The sequence below is a fragment of the Penicillium robsamsonii genome (genome assembly GCF_028829455.1).
Source record: "Penicillium robsamsonii strain IBT 29466 chromosome Unknown utg000002l_segment0_segment0, whole genome shotgun sequence".
Taxonomy (NCBI): Eukaryota; Fungi; Ascomycota; class Eurotiomycetes; order Eurotiales; family Aspergillaceae; genus Penicillium; species Penicillium robsamsonii.
In genome coordinates, this window is record NW_026643220.1 from 3,114,188 (window position 1) to 3,132,170 (window position 17,983).

Below are 17,983 nucleotides of genomic sequence, written 5' to 3' on the forward strand. Positions count from 1 at the left end.
GACCAATTAAAAGACAGTCACATGATATCAATAAACCCTAACTACCAGTAGTACTCCTGAGTATATCTAGGCTTTGCATGATCTTTGCTGCACTGATTTTACACCGTCCATACGCCCTTGGACATACTTTCCAAGCGCAGAATTTTCCTTTTCTGACATACTGCGTCTCGCCTCAGCAGCGCGTGCAAAGCCCATCTCTCCTCTGACCCCAATAAGTGCACCAAAGATCGAGAAAACAGCACTTTTGGGGTCCTCAACAATCCCATAAACACCAAATGCTGCATTTCCAGCCTCTCCAGCCAGCATCACAACCCGCCCGATAGTGGCCAGTCCCAAAGTCCCGATGGTTTCGCCCACCGCAGGGACCAACATCACCAAAGCAGCTGCGAAGTTGATGATCATTTCCTTCTTATATTCCGCCGTAATCTTGTCTGCCGTGTCCATGACTTTTTGCATCTGCTCAATAGCAGACTCAGTCATGAAGAGGGGCATCTCGGCTGCCTGGATCGCATCTGCGATATCTTCAGTGTAAAGGAACGCACTTGCGTCATATGCCGACTCGTCGAGTTGGTTGCCAAAATCCGTGAGGTTCTTCATTGCCCCTGAAATTGTCTCTTTGGGGTTTGGAACCTTCATCCGATCGTCGTCTTGATTTGGCCAGCCGTGCCAGTATAGTTCACAGTTCCTCACACTATTACCCCCACCCGAAGGGTGGCAGCCGGGCTCGACCCACACCCACAGGTCACCGAACTTGATCCAGGATTCATCAATTCCATACTTGTCCATCATATCCTTGTAAAATCCCTTTTCGTCATCTAGAACATAGGTGATTTCGTCTGGACCCTTGAAATGATCAGTGGGTAAAGTAGTTGGGCAGGCCACTGTCTTCTTGTTCTCATCGTTGGTGTCGATACAATGGAAACGGTCTTCTGCATGGTGTTTCATGTAATCTTCAACTTCCACGCGCATGGTTTCGTTGACATACTTTTCGTACGTATCAAACTTGTCATCGTAACCATCATCGAGGAGATCAGTGTACGTTGACATTGCCTTCCTAAAGTCTTTGCTCATGATACCCAGCGCATAGATATTGACACAGTAGTGTGGAACATCGTCACCGGCCTTGGATAGGTCCACCAGAGTATCGAAGCTGTCGCCGCAATATTTCACTTCGATCTCCTCATCAGACGGCTGTGTGTACATATCCATCAAATCGACGGCCCAGTCACTCACTCCACCCCATCCACGGCCCAGAAGCATGAGTTCCCATTCCGTTTTTCGATCCTGGCTCATGTACGCCACATATTCGGTCTTGTTATAAACGAGGATATCCGAATATGATGCCTTGTCAAAGGTGCTCGTACGGTCTGGGTTAGTATCAATGATCTCGTTGATTTCTGCCGTGCTAAGGTATCCTGCTGTGTCCGTACAGCGGCCCTTACGAGCACCGGACTTAGGACCGGTGTACGTGCACATAGGGCCTGAGCACCCTTCCTTGGTCATCTTGAAGGACCGCCCATAGCTGGCGACACCAACGACAACCTTCTCGGCGGGCATACCCGCTTTTTGGATCATGCTCATAGACATCCGTGCCTCCGTAACATTGACATGGGACCGAAGACAGTTCCCATCCGGGCAACCGTCTATGGCCCAGGAATTGTCATAGTCCCACTGCCCGTGGAGATCGTAGGTCATGTAGATGACGTAGTCAACAACATCTGCGAAATCGGGAATGGGATCGAATCCTCGGAGGTACCAATATGAAGCTGGCATTGCGACAGATAGCGACTTGCCCTTTGGCAGCTGCTTCTTGACCATTTTCAAGAACTTGAGGTAGTTTGCTCCGTCCTCTGGGCTGCCCGCTGGAATGTCAGGGAGATCTGGAGCTCCAGGATATTCCCAGTCAAAGTCTAGGCCATCAAGGTTGTGCAGCTTCAGGAAAGCGACGACGTTGTCGGCAAACTTCTGCCGCTGAGCATCCGTGACACCCTGACGGAAAATGGGAAATGTTTCGGGTGCGGTGGAAAAAGCCCATCCACCAAAAGAGAGAATGCGATTGAAATCCTTCATCCCCACAAAGGCATTGAATGAGGGTTTGACATCTTCGATATCAACTTCCAGATCCTTTGTGATGTTGGCAAAGGCAAAATGGACATGGCTGTAGGTTCCTTTCGACGGAATGTCCGTAACATCCATGTTCATGCAAGGTCGGTTGGAGTTCCATGCCTCAAAATAAACGATCATTTTGAAATCAGGGGGTTCGGTGGTACCGGGCTTTATGTGATTCCCACAATTGGAAATACAGCCGTTTTCATCTTCAGCGGCAGTTCCAGGCGCGCCAGTGGTTGAATTAGATTCAGTGCAGAAATCATCTGTGATACCACACTGTCCCCAAATATTGCAGCAGGCATTTAGCTTACAGGGGTTTAACTCTGCTAGCTTAGTGCGGTCGGTGGGTTTTTTGGTTCCAGACACTTGAGGACCGCATACAGCATTGGAAAGCTCTGCGGGCATTGGGGGGTCGCCTTTGCTGAGACACATAATCTGGCTGTATCCAAGAGCATCGCAGCCCGACCAGCCCCATGTCTCCTTGTTAAAAGATTCGATATCTTTGACAGAGATTCGGTTGGCGGCAGCGATCTTAAAGCAGGTATCCTCGCGAATGGTTTTGTAGGTGAAACAGGTACCATCTGCCTTTGGTTTGGGCTTGAGGTCGGGAACATCACCCTTGGAGCAGCAAATAATTTGTCCTGCAGTCAAAGTTGTACAGAGGTCCTTTTTAGGATTGAACTTGGCCAGATCAGCTTCGCTGATGCCACAGCTTTTTGCCAGTACAGGGCAAAGATTTCCAGCAAAAACGGTGATATAGTCACAAGAGGCTTGCGCAGAGATGGCTGAAGTCTTCATTTGAGGTTTGTGCAGTTTCTGGGAAGTTTGGAGAGTCATTTGGCTCCAATCTTTCTTCTCGTGCTCCCAGTCAGAAGAACTGTCTGCCAGTCTCCAGCCCCTGACTACATCTTGAACGCCAGCTAGGTCGCCAGTGGTGTCAATGACAATACCAACAGTATGTTCTGCGTCTGTAGCACAATGTTGAAGGGCGAGGCGTCGAGGAACCTGGGCGCTCTTCAGATAGGAGATGAACTTGGGAAGGAACTCATCGGTGACGCTCTGAGGTTGGATCTGCTCACCAGCATATACACCAACGACGATTTTTTGCGAATAGGCAAATCTGAGAGTGGTGTCACAGTCAGAGGTTTTCCGCAGTTGCTCGTGTATTGTCTCCACAAGCGAAACGGCCATCTCCGAACTTTCCGAGGCAACATCTCCAGACCACACTAGGTCAGGGGAGGCGACAAATTTACTGTTGGAGTCACAAGATAAAGATGTTTGCTGAGTGGAATTTGTGGTACTGTCGAGTGTACATGCAAACAGCATGGGTTGTGCTTTGGGATTGTCAAGCGGGTTGTGCAATGCGAAGTCGAGAAGCATTGTCTTGTTGCATGCATTGAGTCGGTCGACTCGATTATACAATGTCCAGTCGGATGAATCGGAGGTCATGTCGCAAGCATCAGGACACGCATGAATCGCAGACAAAAACTCGCATTGTGCCGCCGAGGTGAGGGCTGCTGCCAGCACCAACCAACGGACTTGCACCATGATTTTGTGGAGATTGGAAATGCAGACCTTGGAGGCCGTTGTGGAAAATTAAACCCCAAAATCTGGATAAGTGTAAATATAACAGAAAGAGGACGACTTTAGGGCCGAAAGAACAGCCCAAGAAAGGATTGATAGTCGGAAGAGAGGGTCTAGGATGACCCTTTTTCGTAAAGACACGAGTAGAGGCAAATATGATCCGAGACTTGCATTTACGCTCACTAATTGCCCAATTAGCTACTAGGTCATCTCCGGTGGTTGTTTGGACTGTAGTGTCCACAGGATTCTCATCTCCGCACATACACGGGAAAGGCACATGTATTCACTATCGTGGCCCGAAGAGCCCCTATCGGATTGAGAGACTGTAGCGTTGTCCCCCTTTCCATTGCCACTGTCCACTGCGTTTAGGGCGTGACATTGTATGAGTGATCCCGCAGTCATCTGTTGGGGGGCCGTATTGAAGGACAATCCCATATAATCTAGACTGTTTCGAATTGAGACTTTTGGGGCCAAAGAATGCACTATATATCCATGTATATACAAAGTACGTCTATTGTGACATGCAATTGGCTAGTTTGATGGTGGCTTATCTGAATGGGAAATGCCAAGTTCCGGGGGCGGAGGCTTGGTTCGTCTTGGCAGGACTATAAAGTTCTTGTGCCCTATGTTACATCGGGAGAATACAGTCTATTGGACTCATGCCTCGGCATCCTTAACATGACCGTGTTGCTTTTCATCCACATGGTTCCTTGAGACTATCACAAGTTTGGGGGCCAATCACCGCTATACTTTCCCAAATAGAGTGAACGGAGAATATTGATTTCTACGAGGATTCAGTCCCCCGTCTCCCGCCTTCTCACGACGTAAATGCAATCTCATAGAAAGGGGGCCAGCGTTAGACCACCTCTTAGTGCTCTTGGCAAAGCTTTAGAGAGTCGGAAAGAAAATTAGCAAAGAGCGATGTAGCTATATCACCCTGTCAGTCCTAATATTCTGCCGATTTGCTCAAATTCAAGAAGCTCCATGTTAAAGTCCCCTGGACAATTGAGCAATGAAATCTATTCTTTTGGTTCTGGCCGTCTATGCGGTGACTTTGGTCTCTGCATACAGCAACTATGGCGCCTATGAGAGAGTCTTTTACTGGTACGCCTACCAGGTCGATGCCGACGTCCACAATGGGATTCCTCAGATCATTGCCCCTTCTTGTAAAGGAGCGAAAGGAAAACGATGTAACTTTGTGGAATTCATCACCTACATTGAGAAGGGAAAAGCGGGTACGAAGCCGACGGGGTTTACCGACGATATGACCATCGATGCGAGAGCTCAGAGGCTTTTCGACCAACAATTTACGGGCACATACGATGGAATGAGAATCATTCCAGGGCAATCGGAGGATAAACAGGCTGTTACAAGGCTGATGAAAGCGGTCAGTTTCTATACAATCTATAGTCATTTCTTTATTGACAGAATTAGATTGGTACAAAATTTCGAAAAGAATCTTTCCTGGAGGAGGCAGAAAAGAAAAGCCAGGTCAACCTCAGTCAAATGAGAACGGCTATCAAGCGCGTGCATTTCCTCCGAGGCGCGGAATATTCAGTGGATTTCAAAAGGGGATTGGAAGACAACGGCATTTCTGTGAGAACGAAGAAAAAGCAGTTCCGGTTCAATATCAACGAGTATGCGGAATTCGTTGATGTCAAAGGGACGCGGGTTGCAAATCCAAAGGTTAGTCAAGCGGAATGGGACCAATTAGTAGCGAAGCTCTATAAAAAAGAACCTGGAGTGGATGTCGACGGAAAGCTACCAATCCATGCCGCACTTTATCTATCTGTCAAAGAGACCATGGAGAATATTATTGTTAGGCCGTGCAAATCTGCCTAAAGTCCTACATCTTGTTGAGCATGTTGGATATGACTTTTTTACCAATGCAAGGAATATGTTTTTAAAGCGAAAACACGTCTTTTTATATACCAAGCATTTCATACTACATGGTTAATAGCCTTTGTTTTCTTAGTTAAGTAAGATGGTTATGCCTAGATCCGTATGTATTAGATTTGCCTTTTCCTCTTGGTAATTAGATCTTCAATTATCACCATGCCACGTGCAAAAGTTCAAGATCAAATTTAGTCAAGCTTTGAAAGGTGGGATAGTTGTCCATGCTAGGCTTGTAATGTAATTGGATTGGATATCAGGTCTTCAAGGCCGATGTTAAGTCTGGCATATAATCTTATCACTCATATCTTACCTGGGCAACCTTAGGGTAGGGAGAGGGAAATTCTCTTCGAAGTACTCCGTAGAGGTTAGTACCGTAAAATAGATTTACAATGTCCGTACTTTTTTGTTTTCGCCAAGTTGGTGAGAGACCTACATTAGGCTCTTTGCGGTTAGTGAAATGTGATGGTGAGACACACCCCGGTCTTTTAGCGGAACTAGCAGCTTGTAAAAAAGAATCTACAAGATACATGGAAGAATGCCGTATAGAAAACCCAGAAGGGCCAAGTACTTTGGCAGGAGATACCAGATGTAACGGTATGTCTTGCTTATATTGGGTTTTATAGATCTGGTGGCATTGGGCATGTGACATGACCCACCTGGAGATGGGTTCTCCTATCTTTACTTCTCTTTTTTCCTCAAGACCTTTGAGATAACTTTCATTTGACTACCTCAAAATGGAAACCTTTAACTACATAAACCTTCGCATTAAAAAGGTGAAAAATGACGACCTTGTGCAAGCTTTGCGGGGTCAGAAGATCCCTCGAGCCCTTGGCGACGAGAGGACAAGAAGATGCGTAATTCGTGGTATACGATATCACCAGGGCTTTGGAACCCAGCTTCGTGGGCTTCTTCCCGAATTCACTCGCTCCCTCAATGCAAGAAGTATCATGAGCAATGAAATACCTGATATGAACCCAGAATGTCCTGAAGCATTTCCCTACTGTATCTGGCATCCCGATACAGCGTCAGAGGCAACCTATCGCGAACTAGCCAAGCGCTATCCTCACATGAAATACTTGGTTGGTCGTGCATGTGCCGTGGCAGGATACACAGATCTTTTTCACGAGTTGGAGCTGCTACCTGAATGTCATATTGCCGAAGAAGCACGCGAGAGCGGTCACATGGCGATCTTTGATGCTATCATGAAAGCTGGTACCAAGTACAATGCCATGGACGATTATACCAGAGAGATATTTACTCCGGTTCCTGGAAATCTTAACGGTGATACGGCCATTCGGTCATATCTCGATATTCGATTCGCATTTGACAAGGGATGGCTCCCGTCAAGCTACCATGGCCTCCACTGGGCGATGGATGATGATTATTGCGACATCTGCGAAGACCGGCGTGTGGATGAGTTTGACACGGACCCTGAGACCACGCCTTTTGCGATCAAAGACGAGAAGATTTTGCCAATGCTCTACATGCCACTTCCAGCCGACCTTCCAACTCTCAACAAAGACCTCCTGATTCTCACCGCGGCGTTCTACGGTGATATCGATCGATATGCTCGCCTTCGACGACCCAACACGGTCCGCTCAGAACTTGGTTGTTTGTTACGAGGGATCTATAACAACACCATGTTTGCCATGTGGTGCTCACTCCAAACGGGCCCCACATTCCAGTACAATGGTATCAAGGCTGCTATCCATGCCCGATTTATCATGAACGGTGATTTGTCGCGCATCACCACAGACACTCCTAATGAAGAGCTGCCGTATCTTCTCTGGTACCCATCCATCCCACGAAAGTCGGTACTCCGAGAGCTATTCCGGCGTCAACCGACAATGAAACCCGCCATTGCAAGAACTTGCATCATCGCCGACTACGAGGACCTCTATGGTCTCCTTGATGTAGATCCGGATACCGAAATAATGGACGATGCTCGCGATAGCCCGAACCCTCACTATATCCAGGATTTGGAAGCTAAGATCCCTGATCGTGGCTACAGACCCTTCCCTCACGGGATCACCTACGAGATACCACGAAAACTGAAAATGTTCGAATATCCACCCTCACACCTGTGGATAAACTTTGCAGACTCGGGCCCAAGTATCGAAGACGACGGTATATCCTACAATGGTAGTATCGTACGTTTTAACTCGCTACAATTGTCAGTATCGGCCCCAGAGTCACTCAAGCAACTCGTCACAGAGACACATTGTGCAATTGAGATTGATGAATATTATGACTCCCTGAGACATGAGATACAGGTCCACGAACGCCTGGGCAACAACGAAGGGATTGCTCCGCTCACCTGCCCGTCTGAATATAGGACTGGGGTGGCCTTCGCGAAAGAAAACAATCTCGAGTCTTACATCGGTACCCACCCGGAGCCAGAAGAGTCCTTCAAGACAGATTGGATTCTCTCTCTCACCAGAACTTTATCACATGCGCACTCCCACAGGGTGTTTATTGTTAATCTCTATCTCAGCAATATCTTGGTTATACAAGATGAACTGAAGCTTACGAACTTTAGCGAGTCTATCTTGTTACCACCAACGGCCCAAATGGATACCGTATGCGAGGACAGTTTGACTGCTAAGATTGAGATCCTTCAACTTGGTTGGATTATCTACTCGATTGCTACTTGGCGCGTTCATACTTATCGTTTCTTCAATCGGCTTAATACAACTTGGCCAACCCTCGAATCGTTTCCTTCTACGGATGATCTTTTCTGTGACCTCATCGTCAGAAAGTGTTGGCGTGAAGAATACGATAGCATGGATGCCTTGAATGAGGAAGCGCATTCTTCATTGAAGATTTGCAAGGAAGGCTAAGCAGAGACGAGAAGAGAGAAATCTATGCTGCATTTACTATGGGAAGAAACGGCGAGGAAATGAAGGACAGGAACCAGAGAAGGCTGTTCCGGGGCATCTAGATGACCAATTTTGAATGCTGTGATTTAGTTAGAGCCAAGAACTGGTTATATTGTGCAAATAAAGTATTTCAATGCTCATTTTCTGTCTACCGTAAGTCTCAATATCGACATAAATTGCCGCCACGCCCTGATATCAGGCCAACCTGGGGGTCAAAGATCTACATACAAGTCCCAATCCACTCAAACTTAAAGGATTAAGCCTCGCGATAGAATGAGATATCAACCCACCACTCCACCTAGAAACATAAGATCATTTGACTAACAATCGGACCTGATAGAAAAGCCAGCCCAACCCAATCCAAAAAATATTCAGGCCCTAAAACCAGGGCACCGCCAACATGACGGCTGAAGAAAATACCAACCAAATCCCACCACCTATAACCGACACCTACAAAGAAGACACAGTCGCACGACCAAACCAAATCGAGCGCGACGATGGCGTCTGCACGTTGCAGGTCGATGACCGGGATTGTACGCTCGAAGTCGACAGACGGGTCGAGGATACCAATAAGGAAGTTGTCATTATTAACCACAACCAAGCATGAGAACGGGAGTCATGATCTTAGTACTCCCGTGAATCGCAAGCGGAGACCTCATCGGAAATGGTTTATGTGGTGGCGGTGTTAGTATTGCGATTCTTTTGGTTATTATTACTGTGCCTGCGGTGGTTGCTACGAAGCATTGGGTTGATGTGCATGTGCGTTTCTGTTTGGATACCTCGATGAGGCTGGGATATTCGTATTGGGCATTGGAGATCAATGCCATGACCCAAGGGACCTGAGGTGATGGAGAAGAAGTTACTTGATACCAACTAGAACTTATATAGATTGTGCGATCATGCTAGAGATGTTGCTTTTGGTTTTTGCCTACCACTACAAGTCTAAGTGCCCGTTCAAATTATTATGGCTGGACATAGAGTAGGCAAGTAAGAAAAAGATCACTTGAACGTCCATGACTAGCTGGCTAAGAGCGACGAGGTACACGCACAAGAACCCGGATCGCCATGCACTGTATTGCTGTAGATACAAACCTTGGAACACAGCGGCCGAATGTGAACAGACAAATCTATCCCATATACCACCGGACAACAGTTCATATCTCCACAACTTCCTAAGGCCCAAGGACCACATCACAAACAGGTACAACACAAATAGTAGTAGAAATGCGACCAAACCATAAAGCTTTCTAGTTTGGCTTGGAGACAGTTGTGCCTCCCGAGACCACAAGTGGTCCATTGCTCACGGCTGGAATTCCATTGTTGTATGTTGGTGCGGGGATCGAGGCCGGAGCGGGTCGGCTTTTTAGGTCAAAGTCAGAGGGGACTTCGGATGGTGGTGGTTTGGGAGGAAGATGAGCCGGCGTGCCCCATTTCGCGATTGAGTCTCGAGGACCGGTGGGCACTCGGTTGGGAATCATGGCCGGGGTTGGGTCCATGGGCCGGTTAGCGACAGGTTCCGGATACCCGTGCCATTGTGATTGCATACTAGGTTGCATGTTGCCATACGGCTGCATTGTGTGTTGACCTTTGTTCGGGTGACGCCCGGGAGGAGCACCGCCCGGGATGAATGAGCGGGTTTGCGGGTTGAAGTGAGACCTAGCATATCCTGCTTGCATTGCTGCGTGGGACCCAGCAGAATTTTGGAGACCGGGATTCATATGTTGCCCGGGGTATTGAGCATAAGGATATGCGCCCATATTGGAGCTGATGTTGGGACTCATGTTGGAGCCCATGTTTGAATTCATGCTGGGCGGCATGTTGGAACCCATGTTGGGTGGCATATTGGGAGCCATTGGCTGCTGAGGATAGTTAGGCCAGTGGACAGGCGGTCCATTCCGCTGGTGCGGGGACTGCTGGAAACTTGCGGGGAAAGGAGGCGAGTTCCAGTTGGGGGTTTGTTGATATGGCGCCACATTGGGCACGGCATAGTTGTTCATTGCCGGCGAGGACGCGTTCGAGGACGGCTGGTTCATCATCCCTTGCTGGTTCATCGAAGCGTACCCGGAATATGGGGACTGCTGCGGCATGTTTCCTTGCCACGAGCCATTGGAGGCCATCTGAGGGGACATTGTCACTGGATACTGGGAGACACCATTCATGTTCATGTTCGGCTGTCCAGGGTAAACGGCGCCATTCTGACCAGATGGCATGTAACCGACAGAGGGTAATGGTACGCCAGGTCCGACCAAGTAAGGGACTTGGTTTGGGTAAGAGCTGTCATTTACAGGAGCATTGTACTGAGCAGCACCATTTCCATATTGCGTCCCAGGGTAGTAAGTGCTAAACTGCGAGCGAACCTCAAAGCTGTCATCATGAGGAGTTCGCTGCCTCTGGCTCTTCTTGCGGCCGTTCGTCGAGCTGGAGCGTGAGATATCAGGATTCGAGTCACCGCTGGCCGGATCCGATTTGGCACTGTCAGGGAAATCACGGAAGATTCGTTCACGAACTTCCTGGTATTTTGCCTCCCGTTCCTCCCTCGTCAAAGCCATTCGATCTTTAGCGGGCGTAGCGCTGGATGAAGATCCGTGGCGTTCTCCGTCTGGTCCACTATCACCATCTTCCGAGTTGGCTTTTGATGGGTTTGACGAGCCTCCAATACTTCCTTCGAATTGCCCTCCATCATTTCGGCGCATAATTTTCATTGCGGGAACAGCTGGGGGCGGAGTGCTATTACAAGCAGCATGCACAGCAGACAAAGGAGTGGGTAGTCGGCAGAATGGTGTTCGATGAAGCCTGACCGATGTCACATTATTGTCGACAAAATGTGTTAAGTGATAGTAATCACCAAGTTTGTGTGCAAGAAGTCGCCCAAACGCGTTTGAGGGGGGGCAACTCCAGGGATTGCTCATTGCAGTCCTTGATAAAGTACCGAATCTTTTCCTCCAGTTGCAGGATCAGGAGGCGATCTTTCGGTGATTTCATTGCCTCTAGGAGTTTTTCATCCGGCTCTAGCGGAAATCCATGTAAGATCTGACCATCTTCAATGCCATCGGGGTTGGCTGGAATCACGAAATTATTCGCGACTGAATCTGGGGGAATCACACCATTCACTGGCCGAGTGCCGTCAAAGAGAGGGGGAACAGGCAAAATTCCGCGTGGGCGTGTAGGAATGCCATCTCGATACTGATCCCGAAACACGCGACTGCTAGCTTCGGAGCCTGCCACTGAATTGGGAGCCCCAGAAGCAAGTCCGGAAAGTGACTCCTCTTCATCAATGGCTTGGACACTAGCACTGTCATCGGGACGTACAGAGTCCTTTTCATCCATTGCGAATGTCGTCACCGAGGCAAGGCTCTTGGAATCAAAGTTGGTCATTTTTGTGGATGAGGTAGAAAGGTGAGTGCGATCATCTTCAAAAGAGTTCTCCCGCTTGAGCAAGCCATTGTCTTGGCCACCAATGAAAGAGCTTGAGCCATCATTGTGCTTCTTCAAGGTGAGGCCGATATCTTGTACGCCTTTCCCTAGATCATCAACAGCTAGATCAATGGAACTAGCCTCTGGCGTTTTATCGAGATTATGCTGGCTGGGCAAAGCTGCACCGGACCCATTTGCTTCGGAGCAGGGCGGTTGTTCTGTTGGCTGGCATATTTCGTTTTCATCGGATACCGAGGAAGGATGTGGGTTGTGGGGTGCGGACATGGCGGCAATCTTCATATGGAATTAGCGACGAGCCACGAGGCAGTATAACGAAATCCTGACTTACTTTTGCAAAGGAGAGAGGGCCGTCTCCACCTGGGGGACTTTTTGATGGCATGACAACACTCCGCGGGATGATTGCTGAAACCGTTTAAATTTCACAAAAAAAAAAAAAAAATCCGAGACCAAGTCAAGCAGCGGTCGCACTCAACACGCTTCGGATTCGCAAATGTGAATAAGGTCGAAGTTTGTTTGATTGAAAGTAAAATCGCTGCGTAATTTCGTTTCACACAAGCCCAAAACGAAAGACATATCTCTGGGGTAGGGCAATCGCCATGGAGAAAACTGTGCGAAATGCGCATTAGCACTAGGCATGGGAGAAAGTAAAGAGATCCGTAGGTCCAACGAAGAGGGATCTCCACTTCAATGAAGCAAAATATTTAGGCAGATCAGGTAACGGTGTCTTACATGATATCAAAGCTGGCTCATCGTCAGGGAGAAGACCTCGTACTGAGTTTTGAGGGGATTCTCCAGATCCGGTAGATATTTGAAGAGCCGATCAACTCTATATCATCCGTCCGAGATGGATGACGTGAATGTTGATAATGAACTCCGAGATCGAGAAGGAGCGTTGGGAATCCGAATTCTGACTTCTTGATTGCCTAAAGATTCGTGGGCATTATGCCGCGCCCGACCGCCCTTGGCGCGCGCCTACAATTTCCCTTGGGCTTCAGAGGTTAACAGCCGCCGAATTGCGCCGATCAGCTTTACGTTGCATTTTACCGTTGTTTCTGATATTGGACGTGTTAATATCCCTATTTCGAACTTCAAGTACCCGCTAGTCGAGCATTCTACTAGAACCTACAACATCACGAGCTCCAATGAACCGATATCGAAACGCCCCGAAGCTCGGAGGCTCCAACTCCAACAAGGCCACCGCGACCACACTGTGTCAAAAATGCCTTGGACGAGATATGTGCACTCTTCTACTTACTCTCTAGACGTTTAACTAACTCCGATCCACGACACTACAGCTTTGATTGCAAGGCATCCGCGCAAGAGCGCCCATACGTCCCGCGACCTTCAAGGACTCAGCAGTTGTTGAACCCAGAATTGATGCCCAAGCTTTCCAACGAGAATCCAAATGAGCTGCTGCGGAAGTAAGTTCGGATCATTGTCATTTCTGCGCATTTTCTTTCTTTTTGGAGAATACTCGCTGACTTGTATGAAGAGAGGGTGTTGCCGATGAACTACTTGCTACCCGGGAGGAAGAGCGTGGCCGGAAGAGAGACCTTGATGATATGACAGATCGCAGCGCTCAGTCTCCGAAGCGGGCCAGGTCCCTCTCAGTGGAAACGATATCCACAAATCGATCCTATTCCTCATCTCCCCGCCGTAACAAACACGGCACAGCCGACAGAGGTCGTCGAGATGATTCATCAGCACCACCTGCAAAGTCCCGAAAGAGACGCTACAGTGATTCTACAGAGGGTTCTTCCGGGTCAGTTCATTCAGGACCAAAGTACCGCTCACCCTCCAGGGAGCGCACCGACGACCGAAACACTCGGCGACGGAGACGAGAATCTAGTCCCGATGAACGAGGTCGGCACCGTGGAGCAGGAAGACATAGCGAGCGAAGAGACCGCCGAAGCAAGAGTGTGGATAAGGGGCGAGTGAAAGAATCACGTGCTACGACTCAGGATGTTCCACGAGACCGTTCATACTGTGATCGAGCAAGCCCACCACGCCAGTCTCAACCTGGACGGTCTAGGCCTGATCCCATAACGCAGAAGAGCCAACCTCCTCGTGAACGAAGCTTGAGTCCTTTTAGTAAGCGTCTTGCTTTGACTCAAGCCATGAATAACGGACGTTAAATTGAAATGAAAACACGCTTTGCAACATTGGGGCTTTTTTACGGCGCAAAATCTTCATGGGGGGCATGGTGCCAATTCATGTTTCATAAGTATATGACCAAGTGTATCATTAGCATCTCCATCTTGGAGTGTGAAAATATCTGTCACTCGACAGCGGAATCCCCCAAAAAATCAATAATGATTTCTGAACAACACTAAGATACATAAGCTCATTGAGAATCCTAAGTTGTAAACCTCCCAACGCCTCATTTTTGTGCGCAATATGCCTATGGCATCAATTGGACGCCTCAACCAAGACAACAAAAAAGGAATAAGTTAAATGGACAGAATATAGACAATTACAAGTGGAAGCAGAAGACCTAGATAACGCTCGCATTCCTGGAACAAAGGGTATCACGTTCAAATCGTTTCTTCATCGCTCTTCTCTTCCTCTCGCTCGCGCATATGGATGCCCTCAACGAGCGTCTCACCCTCCATACCCACTTCCTCTCCCTGGTCATCTCCATTAGACTTGGGCCCACGTGCCTTCGCAGCGCGCGCATCCTCTACCCGCTGTCGCACAAGCCGGGCAATTGCATTGTCTGTCCGTACATCGAGAGTCTTGAGCTTTTCGTTCAAATCGCGCTTCAGATCCCAGTTGGGTTTCCTGGGTTGTAGTTTGAACAGATCAATGGGTTCGTCGGCGCCTGCGTCCTTCTTGGCTTGTTCCGCTGTGGCCTTTGCAATTTCAGCTGCCTGTGCTTCCAGTGTCACCTGGCCCTCTTGCGGGCCTTGTTCGAAGCCTAGTTTAGGCCCGCGGGTCTCGGGGTCGTAGTTGCGACCGGACAGGTATTTTGTGGTCACATCTGGCGTGGCATCGGCGTCGGGCAGCGCCTGGTCTTCTGTACTGGCCTCGTTTGTGTCTGGCTCAGGCTGCTTGCGCTTCAGAGCTGCGAGCTTGGCGAGCCGGGCTTTGCGGTCGATGGATGCCGCATCAAGATTGGCATGGTTTGACGACATGTTTTCGAATGATGGTTGAACTGATGATGGAGAGGATATATGGGCTCGAGGAATAGAAAGCAAAGTGACTGAATTGACCGGAAGAAAATCCCAAGCTCCTCCGCTGCTTGGAAGTTGAAGGACGATAGAGCGATAAAAGTAGATGTGGTGCGCCACACACTAGCCACGGCAAAATCGGGCGGAATGGCGGAATTCAACTTTCTGTCCGGCATTGGAGTTTGACTTCTCTCTCCACGCGCCATACTTCAGTTATTTTCTTGGTCTTGGTCTTTCTCCCACAAATGTCTGCGAATACAAGCTCCTGAATGTCATCGTGTCCACACCAACTCGTTCGGTCCCGTCTCAACGGGTTGCTCTCACAACAATGTCGAAACCCAGGCCGATTGTATCGGGAGTCGGGGACGGCGAATGTCGGTCATAGAGTGCTCCTCTCTACATACAATGCTTCGGCGATTTTAGAACCTGGCGTGATGCATGATGCTCCTGACCCCATATCATATCAACACAACCGCGATTCAACCGACAGTTCACATCCGCCAACAAATGAACAACCAGATCAGGTCGCGACAACTCGGTATGGCATGGGCGATGGCCGATTAAAACCTTCATCCCAACCACGGAGGTCATCACAGACACCGATTATAACGAATGATAAAATGAAGAAGGTTGCTTATGTGCGACATGCTGATCCCAAGCTTGTGACCATGGCGGCTGAGAGAGTCAACCGCGAAATCCTGAACAAGGGTAGACACTTGACCGATAGAGGGTTATATCTGGCTCTTGCGATGCGAATGAATTCACTATACACTCGTGAGCTAGGACTCCGTCAGTGGAAGGAGGCATACGGGGCAATTCACAAGGCCAAGACATATGGCCGTGAGGTCTTGCACAAATCTGCATTGCCCAAACTGAGAGAAGATGGTGAGCAACTGCTAGGGGTGCTTCTTGATGACTGTCAAGGCAAATTTCGAGAAGCATGGCTGGCAATGAACCGTTCTACCAGGGCCTGGGCCTGGCAACGCCTGGCCATTTGGCTGCTGCAAAATAACCCGGCAATGGCCCTGGAGTTTTTACTCGTCACAACCGAGCCACGAGATAAGCCGGACTTGACTATGGTCGTCGATTGTTTGACGTACTTGGAAAGATTTCACTATGAAGAGCTCCGGGATTGGGAGAAGGGTGCCCACACATTCGAATCGGTTGTTGCAACTACCCTGGACCCGAAGGACTGGCCGATTGTCTCGCCACCACAAAAGGGTATACGGTTTTATATTCGCCGAGCAGGCTTTTTGGGTGTCTACGAGAGTTTTCGTTTAATGAACGAGCGAGGCATTACGATGGAGGCACAAACAGCACTTTGCTACATGTACCGATTCACACAGTTGAACGACGTGGAATATGCCCTCAGAGCCCTTGAATTCATTCCCAAAATCAATGACCCTGAATTTTCTATGGACTCTGAAGGAGTCCTACGGCACTGTTGCAAGCTCCTGACCCTGGACACTGTTGAAGACAAAGCTGGGGCACGCAATTTCCGGATCCTCCCACGGCTTCTCAAGATGGGTGTCCAGCCAGACCGGGACATGATGAATCTCGTGCTCGCCAATGCTTACAAAACTGGAGATCCTCAATTGGGGTCGGATATGCTTCAGTTCATGAAGAATCACCACCACGAATTTGATTCTTATACATACTTGACTCTCCTCACTGATGCGGTATCTCGAGGCGACCGGGGTCGTGTGGACGAGTTGGTGCGGGAAGTCGAGATGAAAGAGGAACTACGAAACAACCCATACATTTTCAGCAAAATCTTCCACGCCCATTTCACTTTCACTGCCAAGCATATTGACCCCGAGAGCGATCCCTCGGGAGTTTTCTACTCCATGCTCGACATGTACAACAAAATCCACGACATCACACCGCTCAAAGAACTCCTTTTGCTCCCTCCTCAATATACACAGCCGCCAACCCAAGGACTTGAAGTCAAAATCCCACCTTCTCCGGTATCCTTGTTCCTTATGATCGCAACATTCTTTCGCTGTAGGAATCGGATTTCACAAATGCATCACATGTATGACAGATTCCGCGAGCTCGTGCAGCAGGGCCACCCATCCATCGCCCCTCTGGTCGAAACCGACCACGTCTATAATGAATTCCTCATCGCCTTCCGCAAGAGCAGCCGTGGACTGCGGTCAAGCATACGTCTCGTCGAAGACATGCTTGACACATCTGCCATGCCGAAAGAGACTACTGCTGGCAAGCCTCTCAACCACGTCTCACCCACACCTCGCACCTGGACAATCCTCCTTAGTGCCTTCAATTATAGCCGCCAGCCCGATGCAGCCGAGAAGGTCAAGGAGATGATGGCTAAGCACGACGTGGAGTACAACCAGGTGACTTGGAACACCATCATCAACGGATTCGCGAATGCACAGGACATTCCCGAAACCGCTAATGCAATCACGAAGATGGAAAAGGAAGGCTTCGCCATTGACCATTATACGATGAAGAGTTTGCGTTATCTCCGCGACCCTGAACGCCTCTGGGTGGCGATCGAGGAGATGGATGAGGGCCTCGATTCGCATGGAGCCCATAAGCTTCTCACCCTCGAGCCCGCATCTGATGTGCGCAGTGATCAACAGGAGCGCGACGAGCTCATTGACAGTGGCCTGGAGAAGTTGGAGTCAAAGTTAAAGCCCAAGATGTAGGATAGGATACCCTTTTGTCTTTTATTGTCGCTAAGCAACCTGGAAGCATTTTGGACGCATCGGTGTTGAAGTGGCTTTGAACTTTTTTTTTGTATATTTGGATATCATGTACTATACATTGCATCATCATCAACTTGCTGTTCATCTGAAACTCTCATTGCATCCGGAAACTGTCACACGGAGTGGAAATAGTAATCTCGTAATCCTCACTCCCAAGTTGCTTGAGGTTTGATTGTCA

At 48.8% G+C, this 17,983-nt stretch overlaps 8 protein-coding genes across 8 annotated transcripts; 5 read left to right on the forward strand and 3 right to left on the reverse strand.

Moving 5' to 3' along the window:
* Positions 1-66: 66 nt before the first annotated feature.
* Positions 67-3,657, reverse strand: N7447_004435 (putative class V chitinase; the record flags this gene model as incomplete). The annotated part of the gene is made up of 1 exon (XM_057228710.1): positions 67-3,657. One exon carries the CDS (start codon positions 3,655-3,657, stop codon positions 67-69), a length of 3,591 nt encoding a protein of 1,196 aa, XP_057088051.1.
* Positions 3,658-4,705: 1,048 nt separating this feature from the next.
* Positions 4,706-5,535, forward strand: N7447_004436 (uncharacterized protein; the record flags this gene model as incomplete). The annotated part of the gene is made up of 2 exons (XM_057228711.1): positions 4,706-5,080; positions 5,128-5,535. 2 exons carry the CDS (start codon positions 4,706-4,708, stop codon positions 5,533-5,535), a joined length of 783 nt encoding a protein of 260 aa, XP_057088052.1.
* Positions 5,536-6,323: 788 nt separating this feature from the next.
* On the forward strand, positions 6,324-8,429 carry N7447_004437 (uncharacterized protein; the record flags this gene model as incomplete). The annotated part of the gene is made up of 1 exon (XM_057228712.1): positions 6,324-8,429. One exon carries the CDS (start codon positions 6,324-6,326, stop codon positions 8,427-8,429), a length of 2,106 nt encoding a protein of 701 aa, XP_057088053.1.
* Positions 8,430-8,868: 439 nt separating this feature from the next.
* On the forward strand, positions 8,869-9,075 carry N7447_004438 (uncharacterized protein; the record flags this gene model as incomplete). The annotated part of the gene is made up of 1 exon (XM_057228713.1): positions 8,869-9,075. The coding sequence occupies one exon, from the start codon at positions 8,869-8,871 to the stop codon at positions 9,073-9,075; it is 207 nt and encodes a 68-aa protein (XP_057088054.1).
* Positions 9,076-9,715: 640 nt separating this feature from the next.
* N7447_004439 (putative R3H domain protein) lies at positions 9,716-12,282 on the reverse strand (the record flags this gene model as incomplete). The annotated part of the gene is made up of 3 exons (XM_057228714.1): positions 9,716-11,261; positions 11,314-12,176; positions 12,232-12,282. The coding sequence occupies 3 exons, from the start codon at positions 12,280-12,282 to the stop codon at positions 9,716-9,718; spliced, it is 2,460 nt and encodes an 819-aa protein (XP_057088055.1).
* A 763-nt stretch (positions 12,283-13,045) lies between these two features.
* Positions 13,046-14,038, forward strand: N7447_004440 (zinc finger CCHC-type containing 10; the record flags this gene model as incomplete). Its single annotated transcript, XM_057228715.1, has 3 exons — positions 13,046-13,140; positions 13,199-13,324; positions 13,396-14,038. 3 exons carry the CDS (start codon positions 13,046-13,048, stop codon positions 14,036-14,038), a joined length of 864 nt encoding a protein of 287 aa, XP_057088056.1.
* Positions 14,039-14,437: 399 nt separating this feature from the next.
* Positions 14,438-15,037, reverse strand: N7447_004441 (CCDC12/cwf18 family protein; the record flags this gene model as incomplete). Its single annotated transcript, XM_057228716.1, has 1 exon — positions 14,438-15,037. The coding sequence occupies one exon, from the start codon at positions 15,035-15,037 to the stop codon at positions 14,438-14,440; it is 600 nt and encodes a 199-aa protein (XP_057088057.1).
* Positions 15,038-15,342: 305 nt separating this feature from the next.
* Positions 15,343-17,745, forward strand: N7447_004442 (pentatricopeptide repeat protein; the record flags this gene model as incomplete). Its single annotated transcript, XM_057228717.1, has 1 exon — positions 15,343-17,745. The coding sequence occupies one exon, from the start codon at positions 15,343-15,345 to the stop codon at positions 17,743-17,745; it is 2,403 nt and encodes an 800-aa protein (XP_057088058.1).
* Between the last annotated feature and the right edge of the window lie 238 nt (positions 17,746-17,983).